The sequence below is a fragment of the Bidens hawaiensis genome, unplaced genomic scaffold (assembly GCF_021521415.1).
Source record: "Bidens hawaiensis isolate Kalapana, Puna unplaced genomic scaffold, B.hawaiensis_p1.1 tig00018651_1, whole genome shotgun sequence".
NCBI lineage: Eukaryota > Viridiplantae > Streptophyta > Magnoliopsida > Asterales > Asteraceae > Bidens > Bidens hawaiensis.
The window spans coordinates 229,279-246,051 of record NW_027492821.1 but is presented as its reverse complement, the minus strand read 5'-3'; the positions used below and the strand labels follow the sequence as shown (position 1 = coordinate 246,051).

The 16,773-nt window shown below is 40.3% G+C and overlaps 1 protein-coding gene and 1 pseudogene across 2 annotated transcripts; one reads left to right on the top strand and one right to left on the bottom strand.

The window, feature by feature from the left end:
• Positions 1-369: 369 nt before the first annotated feature.
• On the top strand, positions 370-12,473 carry LOC143556559 (GDSL esterase/lipase At3g48460-like; annotated as a pseudogene). The gene is made up of 2 exons (XR_013139390.1): positions 370-1,078; positions 11,813-12,473. The product of XR_013139390.1 is annotated as a GDSL esterase/lipase At3g48460-like (transcript).
• A 313-nt stretch (positions 12,474-12,786) lies between these two features.
• On the bottom strand, positions 12,787-15,999 carry LOC143556575 (E3 ubiquitin-protein ligase AIRP2-like). Its single transcript, XM_077045860.1, has 5 exons — positions 15,899-15,999; positions 14,455-14,617; positions 13,851-13,917; positions 13,268-13,502; positions 12,787-13,193 (listed from the first exon to the last, which is right to left on the bottom strand). The coding sequence occupies exons 1-5, from the start codon at positions 15,994-15,996 to the stop codon at positions 12,983-12,985; spliced, it is 774 nt and encodes a 257-aa protein (XP_076901975.1). The 5' UTR covers positions 15,997-15,999; the 3' UTR covers positions 12,787-12,982.
• Between the last annotated feature and the right edge of the window lie 774 nt (positions 16,000-16,773).

Sequence of the window (16,773 nt, the reverse complement as noted above, 5' to 3'; positions counted from 1 at the left end):
TCTTTTGAAAAATTATAACACCTTCTATACCACATTATCCAAATTTAAATCTCTATTACAATGATATTGTCTATATTTCAAAACACGTACATAATCCATCATGCTAATTGTTGAGTCGATCTATCATCTATGGTCTAGATACACTCTACAAAAGAAAGTTCATTTAGTTGCGTAAAGGTAAGGTTTCACTAAACCTTATCATATATATTTATGTCACGTAGAAAAAAGAAATATTATTTAATCTTCACCGCACAAGTTGGTGGTCAGCTACTACCCATCCCACAACATTCAAAGCTCTATAACCGAATTCTTCAACTTCACCTAAATTATTTATTACTATCATTTTATTAACTTATCATGCATGAAGGGTAATTTAGTCATTTCACACTTTACATATTATAAAATGCCACTAGAACCACTTACTAAGGGTCATATACTAATCCATTAATATTGTCTCATCAACCATGTTACCATCTACCATCACCAGCGTCGTCGTCGTTGTCACCACCATTTTTCTTATTACGACAGCCTCCGCTAGGCCATTTAACAAAATATACGCATTTGGTGACTCATAAACCGACACTGGGAACACTGCGTCTGGTGGGGGACCTAACGCCTTCACCTACGTCTCTAACTTGCCATACGGGACCACATTCTTCCACCACCCCACCAACCGCTATTCTGACGGCCGTTTAGTCATTGACTTTGTAACTGAATCACTCTCTCTACCCTTCTTGCCACCCTACCGCAACCCAAAAGCCGACACGTCTAACGGTGTTAACTACGCCGTTGCGGGGTCCACCGCGATACCATATTCGTTCTTTGTCAAAAATAACCTTACCCTTGACATACAAAGTCAATCTTTACAAACTCAACTTGCCTGGTTTAATAAGAACTTGGAGGGGCAAAAGTGTAAAAGTGTAAAGTTAACTCCTAATGAATGTAAGAAGGTGTTTAATGATGCATTGATTGGGTTGGTGAGATTGGAGCCAACGATTATGCATACATTACTGGATCTTCTTTTCAAGGCAAAACAATTCAAGAGCTTTCTATTCAAAGTGTCAATGGATTTCTAGAGGTAAGCTTTTTTTTTTTTTTTTGAATGGCCAACTAAGTAACGCCGGGTACTCCGTATGCGACCCCTATTGGCTAAAGGAAGCCCGAGCTGGCCACTAGTCCAGACGAACGGAGCCCCTAGCGGTCCACCTGTTGAGTGATTCACCGGATAAAAGCCGAGCCCACGCCCGACAAACGGCACGACAGCGAGGTGCCGGTAAAACCGGGTGAGATCAGGACTCAAACCCTGGCAGGCCAGGTCATCCCTCATATCTCCCATATAAATTGGTGGCAGTGAGGTTAAATTAATTTTATATGTGAGATTTCATATTTATAACTTTCACTTTCGTTGTCAAGCTAATATCATTTTAACGTAGAATTGTAGAAGTAATTTTGACTACACTGTCTACGCTTAATAAACTATTGACTAGTTTTTCATAATCAAAAGAGTAAACTACGGTTTTCATATATGTGGTCTGTCCAAATCTGCGATTTTAGTCCAATGGTTTCAAATCTGCGATTTTCGTCCCTGTGGTTTCATTTCACTTGCAATAAACTCGAACCCACTAACCCCATGAGGGCAATTTTGTCCTTTCCCCCACCCCCACCCCAAATACACCTCAGTCCCTCACGCGATGGGGCCAGCAAATTAGGGTTGGGGTGGGGCCTGCGAATTAGGGTTGGAGTTTATTTGGGGAGAAAAAGGACAAAACTTCCCCTCATGTGAGGGGTGTGACATCTGCCCCGATCTGACCCGACCCAGGTACCCGTTTCTCCGACCCGATCTCTTTCTTTTATGATTTAGTATTTATTTATACTTATATTTTACTTTTAATAATAATATATATTTTCCTTCCCGCCTCTTTCTCTCTCTTTCTTTCCGCCGTCCCGTCCCTCTCCTTCTCTCTTTCCGCCTTCTTTTCCCTTTTGTCGCCGTCCCGCCCTTAAGCCTTGTTTTCCTCTTTTTCTTCTAACTCTTTGCTTGTCCTTTGTTCCTTCCCGCCTAAGGTTGTCTGCGCAGCTCCACGCGCCAGACCCCTTACAAGGAATCCTGCGTGAAGACCACCTGTTTCAGCGATACGCGAGACGAACTCTTCTCGCAGCGCGCTAAGAATTGTAATTCTTCTCGCAGCGCGCTAAGAACGGTAGTTCTTCCCGCGACGCGCTAAGAATTTGTAGTTCTTCTCGCAGCGCGCTAAGAATCGTAGTTCATCCCTCGACGCGCGAAGAATTATAGTTCTTCCCGCGGCGCGCTAGGAATTCTAGTTCCTCCCGCGGCGCGCTAAGAAATGTGATTCTTCCCGCGGCGCGCTTAGAAATGTAGTTCTTTCCGCGACGCGTTAAGGATAGTTCTGTCTGCCTTCGCGCTCGCGCTCTCTTGACCTTCTGTGTCTGCCTTCGCGCCTTAGCCTTCTCGCGCTAAACCCTTTGAGTTTCTTCTGTTGAATCTAGCCGTTTGCTTTTGTGTTGTCTTATCTTTTGAGCTGTTGACCTAATCTGCTTTATGTCTGAAAAGTTACTTTCGGCGCAGCATGCGCGCCAACCCCATTGGTTGGCAGATAAAGTGACTGACATAATCTTTTGAGATCTGCTTTTTCCATGCTTGACCAGTACCTTTTTCTGAACCGCTCATGCCTTTTTTACTGTTCCCTGACAGCTTTATCTTGCCCCCTGCAGCTGCCATATCTTTCCATATCTTTTGCTTTTGGAATCTTTTGCTTTTTGAGATCTTTTTTCCCCTTTTCTAGGGATTATGTCTCCTAGGGTTTTCCTATAAATAATAATAATATTTTCATAACACTACACACACAAAACACTTACTCTCTCCTGTTTTCCTTGCTCTCTGCCGCCTCCCTCTCTGTCTCCGTCTTCCTCCCTGTTCTGTCCTGCTCTTCCGGTAATATATATATATTATATATAATAACTTACTTATTAATTATGCTAACTTGTAATCAAGACTTAAAACCGATCGTTAAAACAATAATCTTTACTTATAGGTTAACTTGCTTGTTTGGTTCTTGCTTTATCTATCACCGCATCGTTTATCAAGTGAGTAATCTCGTACCTAATCCCTTTTTATTTTTAATGTTTTGGGATGTTCATGTGTTCATACAAACTTAGAGTCTTAAACTTGTTTATGAACTTTAGTCGCGCAGTATCCCATGTGTTGAGGACGTTTACTTGGCTGTTTATTTGTATGTGTGTATCATTAACCGCTTTGTTCGGCCTATTCCGCAGTTTTCATGGATCCATTAGATGAACACGGGAGACCTATCGTTTACGGTTTTCTTTGTTTACACTTGCACAGATGTTTTCTCGTTTTTGTGCTCAATTGGGAGCACGGATTGAACTATGAACTATGAGCTATGATCTATCTAGGCTTGATCACAATCTGATTGCACCCTTGTTAAACACCAGACATACACGTGTTGCGCGCAGATTTATTGTTATCTATGTATTGTATTAAACTTGATTTCTCACCAACACGCAAGTGTTTGACGTTTATTTTAACACATGTTCAGGTTTGCAGTAGCTGTTTTGGAGCTTGTGGACACGTAGGAAGTTTTCATTATTTTGGACCTAGATTAAAATGTATCAAGACAAGTCTTTGCTGTTCGAATATTATGATTTATAATATATTGATTTATGATGTTTTATGTTATCTTGTTTACTTTGCGCGTGCGTGAATGAATGTATTTATTAAATATTGACACCCAATAGTGTCACGAGTAATGAAACAATATGTGGCGCCCCGATGTATAATCCGCCTTTGGTCGGGGTGTTACAGATTGGTATCAGAGCTCGTTGACTTTAGGATAGGTGGTTAGACGTAACGGCCTAGAATACCTAAGAGTCCCTTCTCGCGCATGAGAGAAATCTCATGTTCGCGCGCTTATTGTTAATTACTCGTTATTTATGAATATGCTCGCACTTGCGCAGTATATGATTTTATGTTTTATTTCGCGATATTTCGATTTTTGCTGAATTTCGATTTTTATTGATTTTTCTTGCCTATTCGTTTGTTGGGATTTGAAAATCCGAAAAGTCATGGTGATACATGAATAGTTGATTTTCAATTTCCATTTACGATTATGTTCTGAGGTTGGAGACTTGAAAAGTCATGGTGATACATGAATTGTCAACCTCCAATACTCATTTTCTTGTGTATTTTATATTGAAGATTGAAAAGTCATGGTGATACATGAATCGTCAATCTCCAATACTCGTTTGCTCGTATATTTTAAATTGGGAATTCGGAAAGTCATGGTGATACATGAATTGTCGATTCTTGATTCGAATTTGTTACCTTTATTAAGTCTGCATTTAGGATCATTTATTTTACTTTAACTTTTGACAGTAACTGACTCCGTGAAACCAAGCTTTACGATGACATACTTTGCGCTAAAACCAAGATATTAACTAAAATTAAAATTTTTATAGAATGCCTCCGCTATCTCGCCGATTTCAGAGAAGAGAAGCCTCGCGCATGCGTAGACAGCAACGTTCCCAGGAAATGGCCGCCGCGATAGCCCAAGCCTTGAGCCAAAACAATACCTCCAGTTATAACATTAAGTCCTTTAACGCGGGTAACCCTCCAAAGTTCACAGGTCTTGAAGGAGCCACCGTGATGCTCCAATGGCTCGAAAAGATTGAAAACACTTTCCTCCATACCCAATGCCCCTCAGACAGACGAACCCTGTATGCTTCCAGTGTCCTGGAATCTAGAGCGCTTACATGGTGGAACGGAGTAGCTCATGCGCGTGGCGCAGAGGCTGCTTCTAGCATGACATGGGAGGAATTCAAGGAAATTCTGACGCGAGAATTCTGCCCTCCCAACGAAATTAAGCGCCTAGAGGAGGAATTTTGGAATCTTAAGCAATACAGCGGTGAAGCGCGCGAGTACGCGACGCGCTTCCACGAGCTAAGCTTACTGGTCCCTCACTTTGTTACCCCTTCCCGCCGAGCAATCGAGAAATTCCTTGGGGGTCTCCCCATGGAAATTCAAGATTCTGTATGGGCCAGAAACCCAGTTACCCTCTCTGACGCCATTGAGTTGGCCGCTGTGCTCAGCGACAACCATGTCAGAGCAGGAACCCTGTTCCTGCGGGGAACAGAAAAGACCAAACTCACCAAGACTGCCCCTGAACCAACAGAAACCAAACCTGAACCCTCAAACCGTAACAACCTCAAGCGCAGGCGCAAGGCCTATGCGCTTACCAACCCGCCCATTGCCCAGCAACCCATCTACCAACCCCCAGTTTATGCGCCTAACCCACTGTCAACCTACCCAACACCTCCTGTAGTCCACAACTATGCCTTAACCAATCCCGCACTCCCTGCCCCGCCACCTAAGAAACCTTACACAGGAAATCAACCCTTTTGCCCAACCTGTAGACTTCACCACCCAACTCAGACCCCGTGTCGACAATGTAACCGATGTGGCCGCATTGGTCACTCAACCGAATACTGTAGAGTCCCTCCCGCCAATCCAATTGCGCCAACACCACCAGTCTACCCGCAGAACCCACAACCAACCTACCAAAACCCACGACCCAGATCGTGCTTTAACTGCGGTGATCCCAGTCATTTCCGGAACGCGTGCCCGAGACTACAAGTTCAGATTACACAAGCGAATCCGGTGAACCAAATTTCGAACCAAGTAACGCGTGGACGAGCTTTTAATATAACCGCGCACCAAGCGCAAGCGAATAATGACGTAGTTAATGGTACATTTTTGCTTAACGGATTTTATGCTTCTATACTTTTTGATACTGGCGCCGATCGAAGTTTTATCTCTCGCGCCTTCGAGCAGAAGCTTGCGCGACCGCGCAACGATTTAAAAGAGGATTTTTCAGTTGAATTGGCTAATGGTGAAACTGTTTTAATTAACTCAGTGATTAAAGATTGCACGCTTAACCTTAACGAAAACGATTTTCTGATTGACCTTATCCCTATGCCTCTTGGAAGCTTTGATGTTATTATTGGTATGGACTGGCTTACGCATAATCGCGCCGAAGTTATTTGCGCCAAGAAGATGATTCGCATTCCTCGAGAAAATGGTGATCTTCACATCTACGGCGAAAAACCCTCCCGCGGTCTTAAGCTTATGTCTTGCGCCGAAGCCCGAAGACTCATGCGGAAGAAGTGTATTGCATTTCTAGCCCATGTGGTCAAACCTGCTGAAGAAAAGAAGCTTCGCGATATCCCCGTTGTGCGTGATTTCCCTGAAGTTTTTCCTGATGATCTTCCTGGTATCCCTCCCGCTCGTGAAGTTGAGTTCCGTATCGATCTTGTCCCTGGTGCTTCCCCCGTAGCTAAATCTCCTTACCGTCTTGCACCCGCTAAGATGCAAGAATTGGCCAGCCAACTTCAAGAGTTGACTGCTAAAGGATTCATTCGCCCTAGCTCTTCGCCCTGGGGTGCTCCGGTGTTGTTCGTTAAAAAGAAAGATGGATCGTTTCGCATGTGTATTGATTACCGCGAGTTGAACAAACTCACCATTAAAAACCGGTATCCCTTACCGCGTATTGACGACCTCTTTGATCAACTCCAAGGTGCCTCTTGTTTCTCGAAGATTGATCTCCGCTCTGGCTATCACCAGTTGCGCATCCGCGATGAAGATGTTCCGAAGACTGCTTTTCGAACTCGTTATGGCCATTTTGAATTCTTGGTCATGTCCTTCGGTCTAACCAACGCACCCGCCGTTTTCATGGATCTAATGAACCGGGTGTGTAGGCCTTTCTTGGATAAATTCGTGATTGTGTTTATCGATGATGTTCTGGTGTATTCTAAGACCAAGGCCGAGCACGAGCAACATCTTCGGTTGGTGTTGCAAAACCTTAGAGCTGAGCAACTCTATGCTAAGCTTTCCAAGTGTGAATTCTGGTCTGATGAAGTACAGTTTCTTGGTCATGTTGTAAACAAGATGGGTATTCATGTCGACCCATCCAAGATTGAAGCAATCAAGAACTGGATTACGCCATCCTCTCCTTCCGAAATCCGTTCCTTTCTGGGCTTAGCTGGTTATTACCGGCGCTTCATTTCGAACTTCTCGAAAATCGCTTTGCCTTTAACAGCTCTAACGCACAAAGGTAAACCGTATATTTGGGGCTCGAAGCAAGAAGAAGCCTTTCTAACGCTCAAGCGTTTGTTGTGTGAAGCTCCTGTTCTTGCGCTACCTGAGGGTAATGATGATTTTGTCGTGTATTGCGATGCATCCAACCAAGGTCTCGGTTGTGTTCTTATGCAACGAGGCAAGGTTATCGCTTACGCATCAAGGCAACTTAAGGTTCATGAAAAGAATTATACAACTCACGACCTCGAACTAGGCGCAGTTGTTTTTGCCTTGAAGATCTGGAGACACTACCTTTATGGTACTAAGTGTATCCTTTACACCGACCATAAAAGCCTTCAGCATATCTTTGATCAGAAGGAACTTAACATGAGACAACGCCGATGGAACGAACTCATCAGCGATTACGATTGTGAGATCCGGTATCATCCTGGTAAGGCTAATGTGGTAGCCGATGCGCTCAGCCGAAAACCCTGCCAACTTAACTGTATTTTGCCGCGCACGCATCTTCACTTCGCGCCGATCCAAAGCAACCTTGAATCGCGCATTCGTGACGCGCAGCGCGCATCCATCAGTAATGGTAACCTTCGCGCCGAGTTAGCGTGTGGCGCGGAAGCGCATTTTGTGCCTAATCTGAGTGGAATTCTCTGCTATCTTAATCGCATCTGGATTCCCTGTGATGAGAATCTTCGCGCTGATATCTTGAGTGAAGCGCACAAATCTCGGTATTCTATTCATCCCGGCGCTGATAAGATGTACAAGGATTTGCGCATAACTTATTGGTGGCCCGGTATGAAAAAGGATATTGCTGTGTTCGTAGCTAGATGTCTGACTTGTTCTAAAGTGAAAGCTGAACACCAACGCCCATCTGGTTTGCTCGAACAACCAGAAATTCCTACGTGGAAATGGGAATGTGTTGCGATGGACTTTATTACCAAGTTACCTTTGACAGCAAGCAAACATGATAGCATTTGGGTAATAGTGGATCGTTTGACTAAGTCTGCTCACTTTCTGCCCATTCGTGAAAACTACCGTGTTGAGCAACTCGCGCAGCTTTATGTCAAGGAAATTGTCTGCCGCCATGGTACTCCTTTGAGCATCATATCCGATCGCGATGGCCGTTTTATATCTCGCTTTTGGAAATCTCTCCAATCTGCGCTAGGAACTCGCTTGGACATGAGTACGGCATATCATCCCCAGACTGACGGTCAGTCTGAACGAACTATTCAGACTCTTGAGGATATGCTCCGATCTTGTGTTCTTGATTTTGGAGGTAATTGGGATTCACACCTGCCTTTGATTGAGTTCTCTTATAATAACAGCTATCATTCCAGTATTGGTATGGCCCCATTTGAAGCACTTTACGGTCGTAAGTGCCGCTCCCCGATTTGTTGGAGCGAAGTGGGAGAAGCTCAAATCACAGGACCCGAACTTGTTCAAGAGACAACCGATAAAATCGCCAAGATCCGTGATCATCTGCTGACTGCCAGAAGCCGACAGAAGAGTTACGCAGATCGTAGGCGAAAGCCTCTCGAATTTCAAGTTGGTGATCTTGTTCTCCTCAAAGTGTCGCCTTGGAAAGGTGTTGTCCGCTTTGGGAAGAAGGGTAAGCTTGCTCCTCGTTATGTTGGTCCATTCAAGATTCTCGCGCGTGTGGGAAAAGTTGCCTACAGACTTGACCTGCCGCCCGCGCTCAGTAATGTGCATCCAACGTTCCATGTATCCAATCTCAAGAAGTGTTTAGCTGACGAGAACCTTCACATTCCACTTGATGAAGTTCAAGTTGATGAATCTATGCATTTCGTTGAGAAGCCTGTTGAGATTATGGATCGCGAGGTTAAGCAGACCAAGCACAGTCGTATCCCTATCGTGAAAGTTCGTTGGGAGTCCAAGCGCGGAGCCGAGTTTACATGGGAAAGGGAAGATCAAATGAAGATCAAGTACCCGCACCTGTTCTCTGCGCAACCTACTTCGAGATAAATTTCTGGACGAAATTTCTTAAAGTAGGGGAGACTGTGACATCTGCCCCGATCCGACCCGACCCAGGTACCCGTTTCTCCGACCCGATCTCTTTCTTTTATGATTTAGTATTTATTTATACTTATATTTTACTTTTAATAATAATATATATTTTCCTTCCCGCCTCTTTCTCTCTCTTTCTTTCCGCCGTCCCGTCCCTCTCCTTCTCTCTTTCCGCCTTCTTTTCCCTTTTGTCGCCGTCCCGCCCTTAAGCCTTGTTTTCCTCTTTTTCTTCTAACTCTTTGCTTGTCCTTTGTTCCTTCCCGCCTAAGGTTGTCTGCGCAGCTCCACGCGCCAGACCCCTTACAAGGAATCCTGCGTGAAGACCACCTGTTTCAGCGATACGCGAGACGAACTCTTCTCGCAGCGCGCTAAGAATTGTAATTCTTCTCGCAGCGCGCTAAGAACGGTAGTTCTTCCCGCGACGCGCTAAGAATTTGTAGTTCTTCTCGCAGCGCGCTAAGAATCGTAGTTCATCCCTCGACGCGCGAAGAATTATAGTTCTTCCCGCGGCGCGCTAGGAATTCTAGTTCCTCCCGCGGCGCGCTAAGAAATGTGATTCTTCCCGCGGCGCGCTTAGAAATGTAGTTCTTTCCGCGACGCGTTAAGGATAGTTCTGTCTGCCTTCGCGCTCGCGCTCTCTTGACCTTCTGTGTCTGCCTTCGCGCCTTAGCCTTCTCGCGCTAAACCCTTTGAGTTTCTTCTGTTGAATCTAGCCGTTTGCTTTTGTGTTGTCTTATCTTTTGAGCTGTTGACCTAATCTGCTTTATGTCTGAAAAGTTACTTTCGGCGCAGCATGCGCGCCAACCCCATTGGTTGGCAGATAAAGTGACTGACATAATCTTTTGAGATCTGCTTTTTCCATGCTTGACCAGTACCTTTTTCTGAACCGCTCATGCCTTTTTTACTGTTCCCTGACAGCTTTATCTTGCCCCCTGCAGCTGCCATATCTTTCCATATCTTTTGCTTTTGGAATCTTTTGCTTTTTGAGATCTTTTTTCCCCTTTTCTAGGGATTATGTCTCCTAGGGTTTTCCTATAAATAATAATAATATTTTCATAACACTACACACACAAAACACTTACTCTCTCCTGTTTTCCTTGCTCTCTGCCGCCTCCCTCTCTGTCTCCGTCTTCCTCCCTGTTCTGTCCTGCTCTTCCGGTAATATATATATATTATATATAATAACTTACTTATTAATTATGCTAACTTGTAATCAAGACTTAAAACCGATCGTTAAAACAATAATCTTTACTTATAGGTTAACTTGCTTGTTTGGTTCTTGCTTTATCTATCACCGCATCGTTTATCAAGTGAGTAATCTCGTACCTAATCCCTTTTTATTTTTAATGTTTTGGGATGTTCATGTGTTCATACAAACTTAGAGTCTTAAACTTGTTTATGAACTTTAGTCGCGCAGTATCCCATGTGTTGAGGACGTTTACTTGGCTGTTTATTTGTATGTGTGTATCATTAACCGCTTTGTTCGGCCTATTCCGCAGTTTTCATGGATCCATTAGATGAACACGGGAGACCTATCGTTTACGGTTTTCTTTGTTTACACTTGCACAGATGTTTTCTCGTTTTTGTGCTCAATTGGGAGCACGGATTGAACTATGAACTATGAGCTATGATCTATCTAGGCTTGATCACAATCTGATTGCACCCTTGTTAAACACCAGACATACACGTGTTGCGCGCAGATTTATTGTTATCTATGTATTGTATTAAACTTGATTTCTCACCAACACGCAAGTGTTTGACGTTTATTTTAACACATGTTCAGGTTTGCAGTAGCTGTTTTGGAGCTTGTGGACACGTAGGAAGTTTTCATTATTTTGGACCTAGATTAAAATGTATCAAGACAAGTCTTTGCTGTTCGAATATTATGATTTATAATATATTGATTTATGATGTTTTATGTTATCTTGTTTACTTTGCGCGTGCGTGAATGAATGTATTTATTAAATATTGACACCCAATAGTGTCACGAGTAATGAAACAATATGTGGCGCCCCGATGTATAATCCGCCTTTGGTCGGGGTGTTACAAGGGGTACGCTGATGGGTTTAACGACCAGACTTAACGGGATTAGTGAAGTTGGGTTTAATTGCAAGAAATGAAACCATAGGGACGAAAATCGCAGATTTAAAACTATTAGAGAAAACCACATATTTGGACAAATCACATGGACAAAAACCGCAATTTACTCTAATCAAAATGTTATAAATTGTTTTGAAAGTCGAGAGTAAATTAAGTTACCTTTGTGAAATTTGTTCCTAGTAATGTCATTGATTAAATTATCAGTATTAATTAGTAATGTTGAATTGTTCATAGTATATATTATTAAAAGATTTATTTCTCAATTTTATATATTATTGAAATCCACTAAAAGCATCTTACATTTACAAACTATGGAATTTTATTAAAGTTCATAAGATATTGCATAAGTTTATAGTTTCTTAAAAGATCCCTTTTAAACTTAAATGATTTAATAGTACAAATTTGTCAATCAGTAAAATGGAGAATGATTTGTACCAGCCTGATTATTAACTTGTTTTCACATCAAAAATGTACTTCATATGATACATTAATATTGCGTCATGAATTACAGAGTTGTAAGTTATTCTGAACTGTCTTTTTTTTTCTTTTTTTTTTTTGTAGGCATTGCTTGACAAAGGTGCAAAATACATGGTTGTGGAAGGCCTTCCGCCCACCGGCTGCTTAACCCTCTCCATGTCACTCGCACCCGAGTCAGACCGTGACGACATGGGCTGTGTCGGTAGTCTCAACAAGCAAAACTACGACCACAACACCCTCCTCCAAACCAAAATTCGAGACCTCCGTCAAAAGTACCCGGAAACCATCATCATTTATGCTGATTACTGGAACGCTTACAGTTCCATCATACAAAATGCACCTAAGTTAGGGTTCAAGGAGCTTTTTAAAGTGTGTTGTGGGGCCAATGGTGAACCATACAATTTCGATGTCCTTGCGACTTGTGGGTCCCAGTCTTCGAGCGCGTGCCAAAACCCTTCTCAATATGTTAATTGGGATGGAGTTCACCTAACCGAGGCTATGTATAAAGTGGTTGCTAACTTGTTTCTTAAGGGTGAGTTCACTCACCCGCCACTTGCGTCCGTATTGAGCAGTGTGCAATACTCAGGCTAGATTACAATGAAACTTTTCTAGGTTTTGTTGTTTAATGTGTTAGTCTCGAGTGACTATGGTCTTAGCATATGTAGGATTTATATATTAATAACTAGGTTAGAATACCGTGTATTACACGTGTTGAATAAATGTAATGCTATATACTTGGTAATAAAAAAAATTATAAGTATTCATAGCTAATTTCGGATTAAATTTATTTGGTTAATGATATAATAACTATTCATAATTAAATATCAATTATCCATAACTAAATTTGTATTAAAAATCTAAAAATATATTATTTTAATATCATTATTTAATAGGAAAGATAGACGTTGAGACATTAAATTGTTTCATGTGTCATCTGGAACTTTTATTTATTAGGTGTAAGGCGTAAATATAAAGATAAAGATAGTATAAAAGTGTTATGATTACTTTTATTTTCGAGTCATGATAGTGTTACGGTTGACTTTAAAAAGTCAAAAGAAGACATTTCAGTGTGGCATATGGTAAAAACCGAAAACATAACAATGACATGACAGATTGACACATTCTCTGATGTAAAGATGGTCAAGTTCTACACCGGACAAATTTACATTCGTTTGCAGAAACCGACTGCAAACACTCGGGTTAAACATTCGAATATACAAGAAAAAGTTACCATTTTCCACTAATTAACTCAAGTTAGATTAAGTAGTCATTGTATACCAAGAACACAGCGTCAGGGATGTCTTTAGGAAGCTTGTTTATGTAATTGTAGAAGCGTTTCTTGTCTTCCTTCGACACTGTTTTTTGGTCAACCACGTCGTCTCTACACGGGAGAACCCATAAATCACCCGAGTTCACTCTCTTCAAGCTGCCTCGGCAGAAAGGACAGGATACCGACCTCGTGTTCCTGATCAAATCTTGAAATTTAGCCTAAAAAACAAGAAAGTCAACGGAAAGACGAATATGATTTATAAAACATACCAGTCGTGGTAACAGTTGATGCACATTGCGTGACAGCAATCGGGTAAAACCATCTTGGTGCAGGGCTCTAAACAGATACCGCACTCGTCTTCTCTTTCCATATCAAGTTCAAAACTTTTAGTCTTTTTTTCGGTTTTGTTAATGGGATTTGTGTCGAAAGGTTGAATATCGTCTTCGTTGATATCTAGATCTAATGGAGTTGTGCGCAGACGCTTGAGAGATGGTAGTATTACATCTGCAAGTTATTTGAGTTATGGCTACTAAACATGACATAAATCCTGATCAAGAAAGAACTGTTTTTTTTTCTCAAAAAAATATTAAAAAAAATAAATAAAATCATCATCATCATCATCATCATCATCATCATCATCATCATCATCATCATCGTACTCAGTATATCCCACCAATAGCAAAGCTATGGTAGGGTCTGAGGAGGGTAAGATGTAGACAGCCTTACCTCTACCCCATAGGGATAGAGAGGCTGCTTCCGGTGAGACCCCTGGCTCGATAAAAAATAATAACAACAACAACAATAATAATAATAATAATAATAATAATAGCAAGATGGTTGACTTTTGCATACCATAGAACTCTCTAATGGATGCCTTTCTACCGCGTGAAATAAGCTTCGGTCTTTCATCTGGTAAGACCTAAAAAGACAACCAATCTACTATCACTGATATGAACGGGTTGATTCGGGTGATGATTTATCCTTTAACTGGTCAAACGGGTAATATAACAGACGGCATACCATGCGAAAAAAAAATTAAAAATTACACTTTTTCGTGATTTAAAACACTATGGTAACTTTTTCTTGTATTTTTTTAACCTGGGTTCTATTTTGCACATCAATTAAAGTTGGTTGTTAAAATCAAGAAAAAAATGTGAAGTTCATTTCTATTTTGTGCATTTTACGTTTTAACCGTATAAAAAAACTCTCTTTAAAGAAAAATGGCAAATGGGTCGAAAGTCACGTAAACGGCTAAACGTAATTTTAATGCCAAACTCTTAATCATTTTATTTAAAAAAATAACTCTTGTAAGTTGTAACATGCATTCATGTTTAACACACACACTACTTATTATAAAAACTAAAAGTTCTACACAAAAGTGTTTCGGGTCAACCCAACCGTGTTACCTAACCACCCATTTTTCCGCCTCTAGTTTTACACAATTGACAATACTAACCTTGTGTACAATCACATAGCAGAAACTTAGGCAGGTTTGAAGCAAACATGAACATGGGGAATTTATCCACTGTAGTAAAAACGATAAAATATACGCCATGTCACTATAACCCATCTCCATTCGGATAAAAGCACCACTTTTATCCCTTGGTATAGACGCAGCCCTGCAAACAACAGTAGACCATACACAGATTTCACTATAGATTCAGTATAAATAAACAACAGCCTGCAGTTAGTCAGTTAAACGTATACGCGGTCTTCAAATGGACGTTAAGAGTACAAAACTTTATAGAATTTGGGTGTTTTGACCCGAACCCAACCCGCCCAAAATTTACCACCTTTATGTAAAAGCAATCACTAGTTAATTGTTTCTCTTCAAGTTAAAAAGTGAAAAAGATTTTGACTTTTGGTCAAACAGTGCATTCAAAATTGATGGCATACATAATTTTTTACATAAACACTAGTTAATTATTTATCATTAAATTAAGAAGTAAAAAGATATTGACTTTTGGTCAAACAATGAACTCAAAATTGATGGCACACATAAATTTTTACATAAACACTAGTTAATTGTTTCTCTTCAAAGTGAAAAAGGTATTGACTTTTGGTCAAACAATGCATTCAAAATTGATGGCACACATAAATTTTTGCATAAACACTAGTTAATTGCTTCTCTTCAAAGTGAAAAAGGTATTGACTTTTGGTCAAACAATGCATTCAAAATTGATGGCAAACATAAATTTTTACATAAACACTAGTTAATTGTTTCTCTTCAAAGTGAAAAAGGTATTGACTTTTGGTCAAACAATGCATTCAAAATTGATGGCCTACATAAATTTTTACATAAACACTAGTTAATTGTTTCTCTTCAAAGTGAAAAAGGTATTGACTTTTGGTCAAACAATGAATTCAAAATTAATGGCATACATTAATTTACTAAATATATAAAAAAAGAAGCTTCCATGTTAAATGCTACTAAAACATCAACAGATTTTAAGCCTTTGAATCTCTCAGGTTTGACCACAAAAGTCAAACTATCCCCAATATAAAGATTGTACACTTAACTAGTTTAACTACTTAACTGCATTACAACCAGTGTTGTAAAAATCATATCTAGGCGGGGATTAATCGGTAATAGGCCCCAGACCGATGCAAACTAACCTAACCGGACCCATTAATCGGTATTCGGTCAAACTCGGTCAAAACCACTTTGTGATTGCATAATTAACATAAATTGTTGTCACAATTGCATAAAAATTTTAAAGTTTAAAACATTCTGTGAACCCAATTTGTACCCAATCAAATACACAAATACCCCAAATCAACCATTTATCAAAATGCCCTAAAAATAAAAAAAAATTAATTAAAAAAAAACTATTTAAAATCCATAAAAAACACATACATTCAAAGGAAAATGATGGTAATGAAAACTGAAGACGACTTACAGCATATTAGCAAACTGTATATCAACTTCAAGAACCTTGAGTGAATCAGTATAAGAAGGACAAGAAGCAAGCTGATGATAATAATAATTATCCATCATTAATTAATATATAATATGATCACAGACACACACACACACACACACTTTTCTTCTAATCCAAAAAAACAAATGAAAATTTCAAGATAATGAGAATTTGATACAGACAAATTATGGGTGTTTGGTTATATGCTATAAATTTTAAAAATTTGGTGAATTTGAAGAGCAAAAAGTGAAGGTTAATTTGAAAACAGGGATAGAGTAGTTGGAAGTAATGACACACTTTGACTGCGTTTTTGTTCAGCGACTCCATTTGTTTTGTGAGATAGTAAATGACGAATTTGCCCTTCTGAAAGGTGTCAAAATGTTTGGGACAAATGTAACAACAATGTATACATACATGCCTTTGATAATTTGAAATGAAAGATTCGAATACAAGGTTCGTGTGTTTGTGTTTAGGCTATCGTATTTTTTAAATTTGAGAGCTCTGTTGTTTTACTTTGGTTAAATTGTGTTGTTTTAACTGGGTCTATGTTGGCTTTAGAATTTGGATTGGGCGTTCACTTGGGAAACAACACTGCGAGCTGTCACTTGACACTTGACAATTGTTGTGCCGCCACAAGAGAAGAGCTTGGGATTCGAACTGATAACCTCACAAGACGTTAAAATTTTTCATTGTCATTATCCACTCAATGTGTCACAAGTGGGGTTGAACTTGGATTCGATCTCCATGTTATGGATGGATGATTTGAAATAGAAATTGGAATATAAGATTAGTTTTAAATGTAACTGGTTTTTTTACCCGTCACGTTGCGGTAGTGTATTAATGCGCATTTGGTT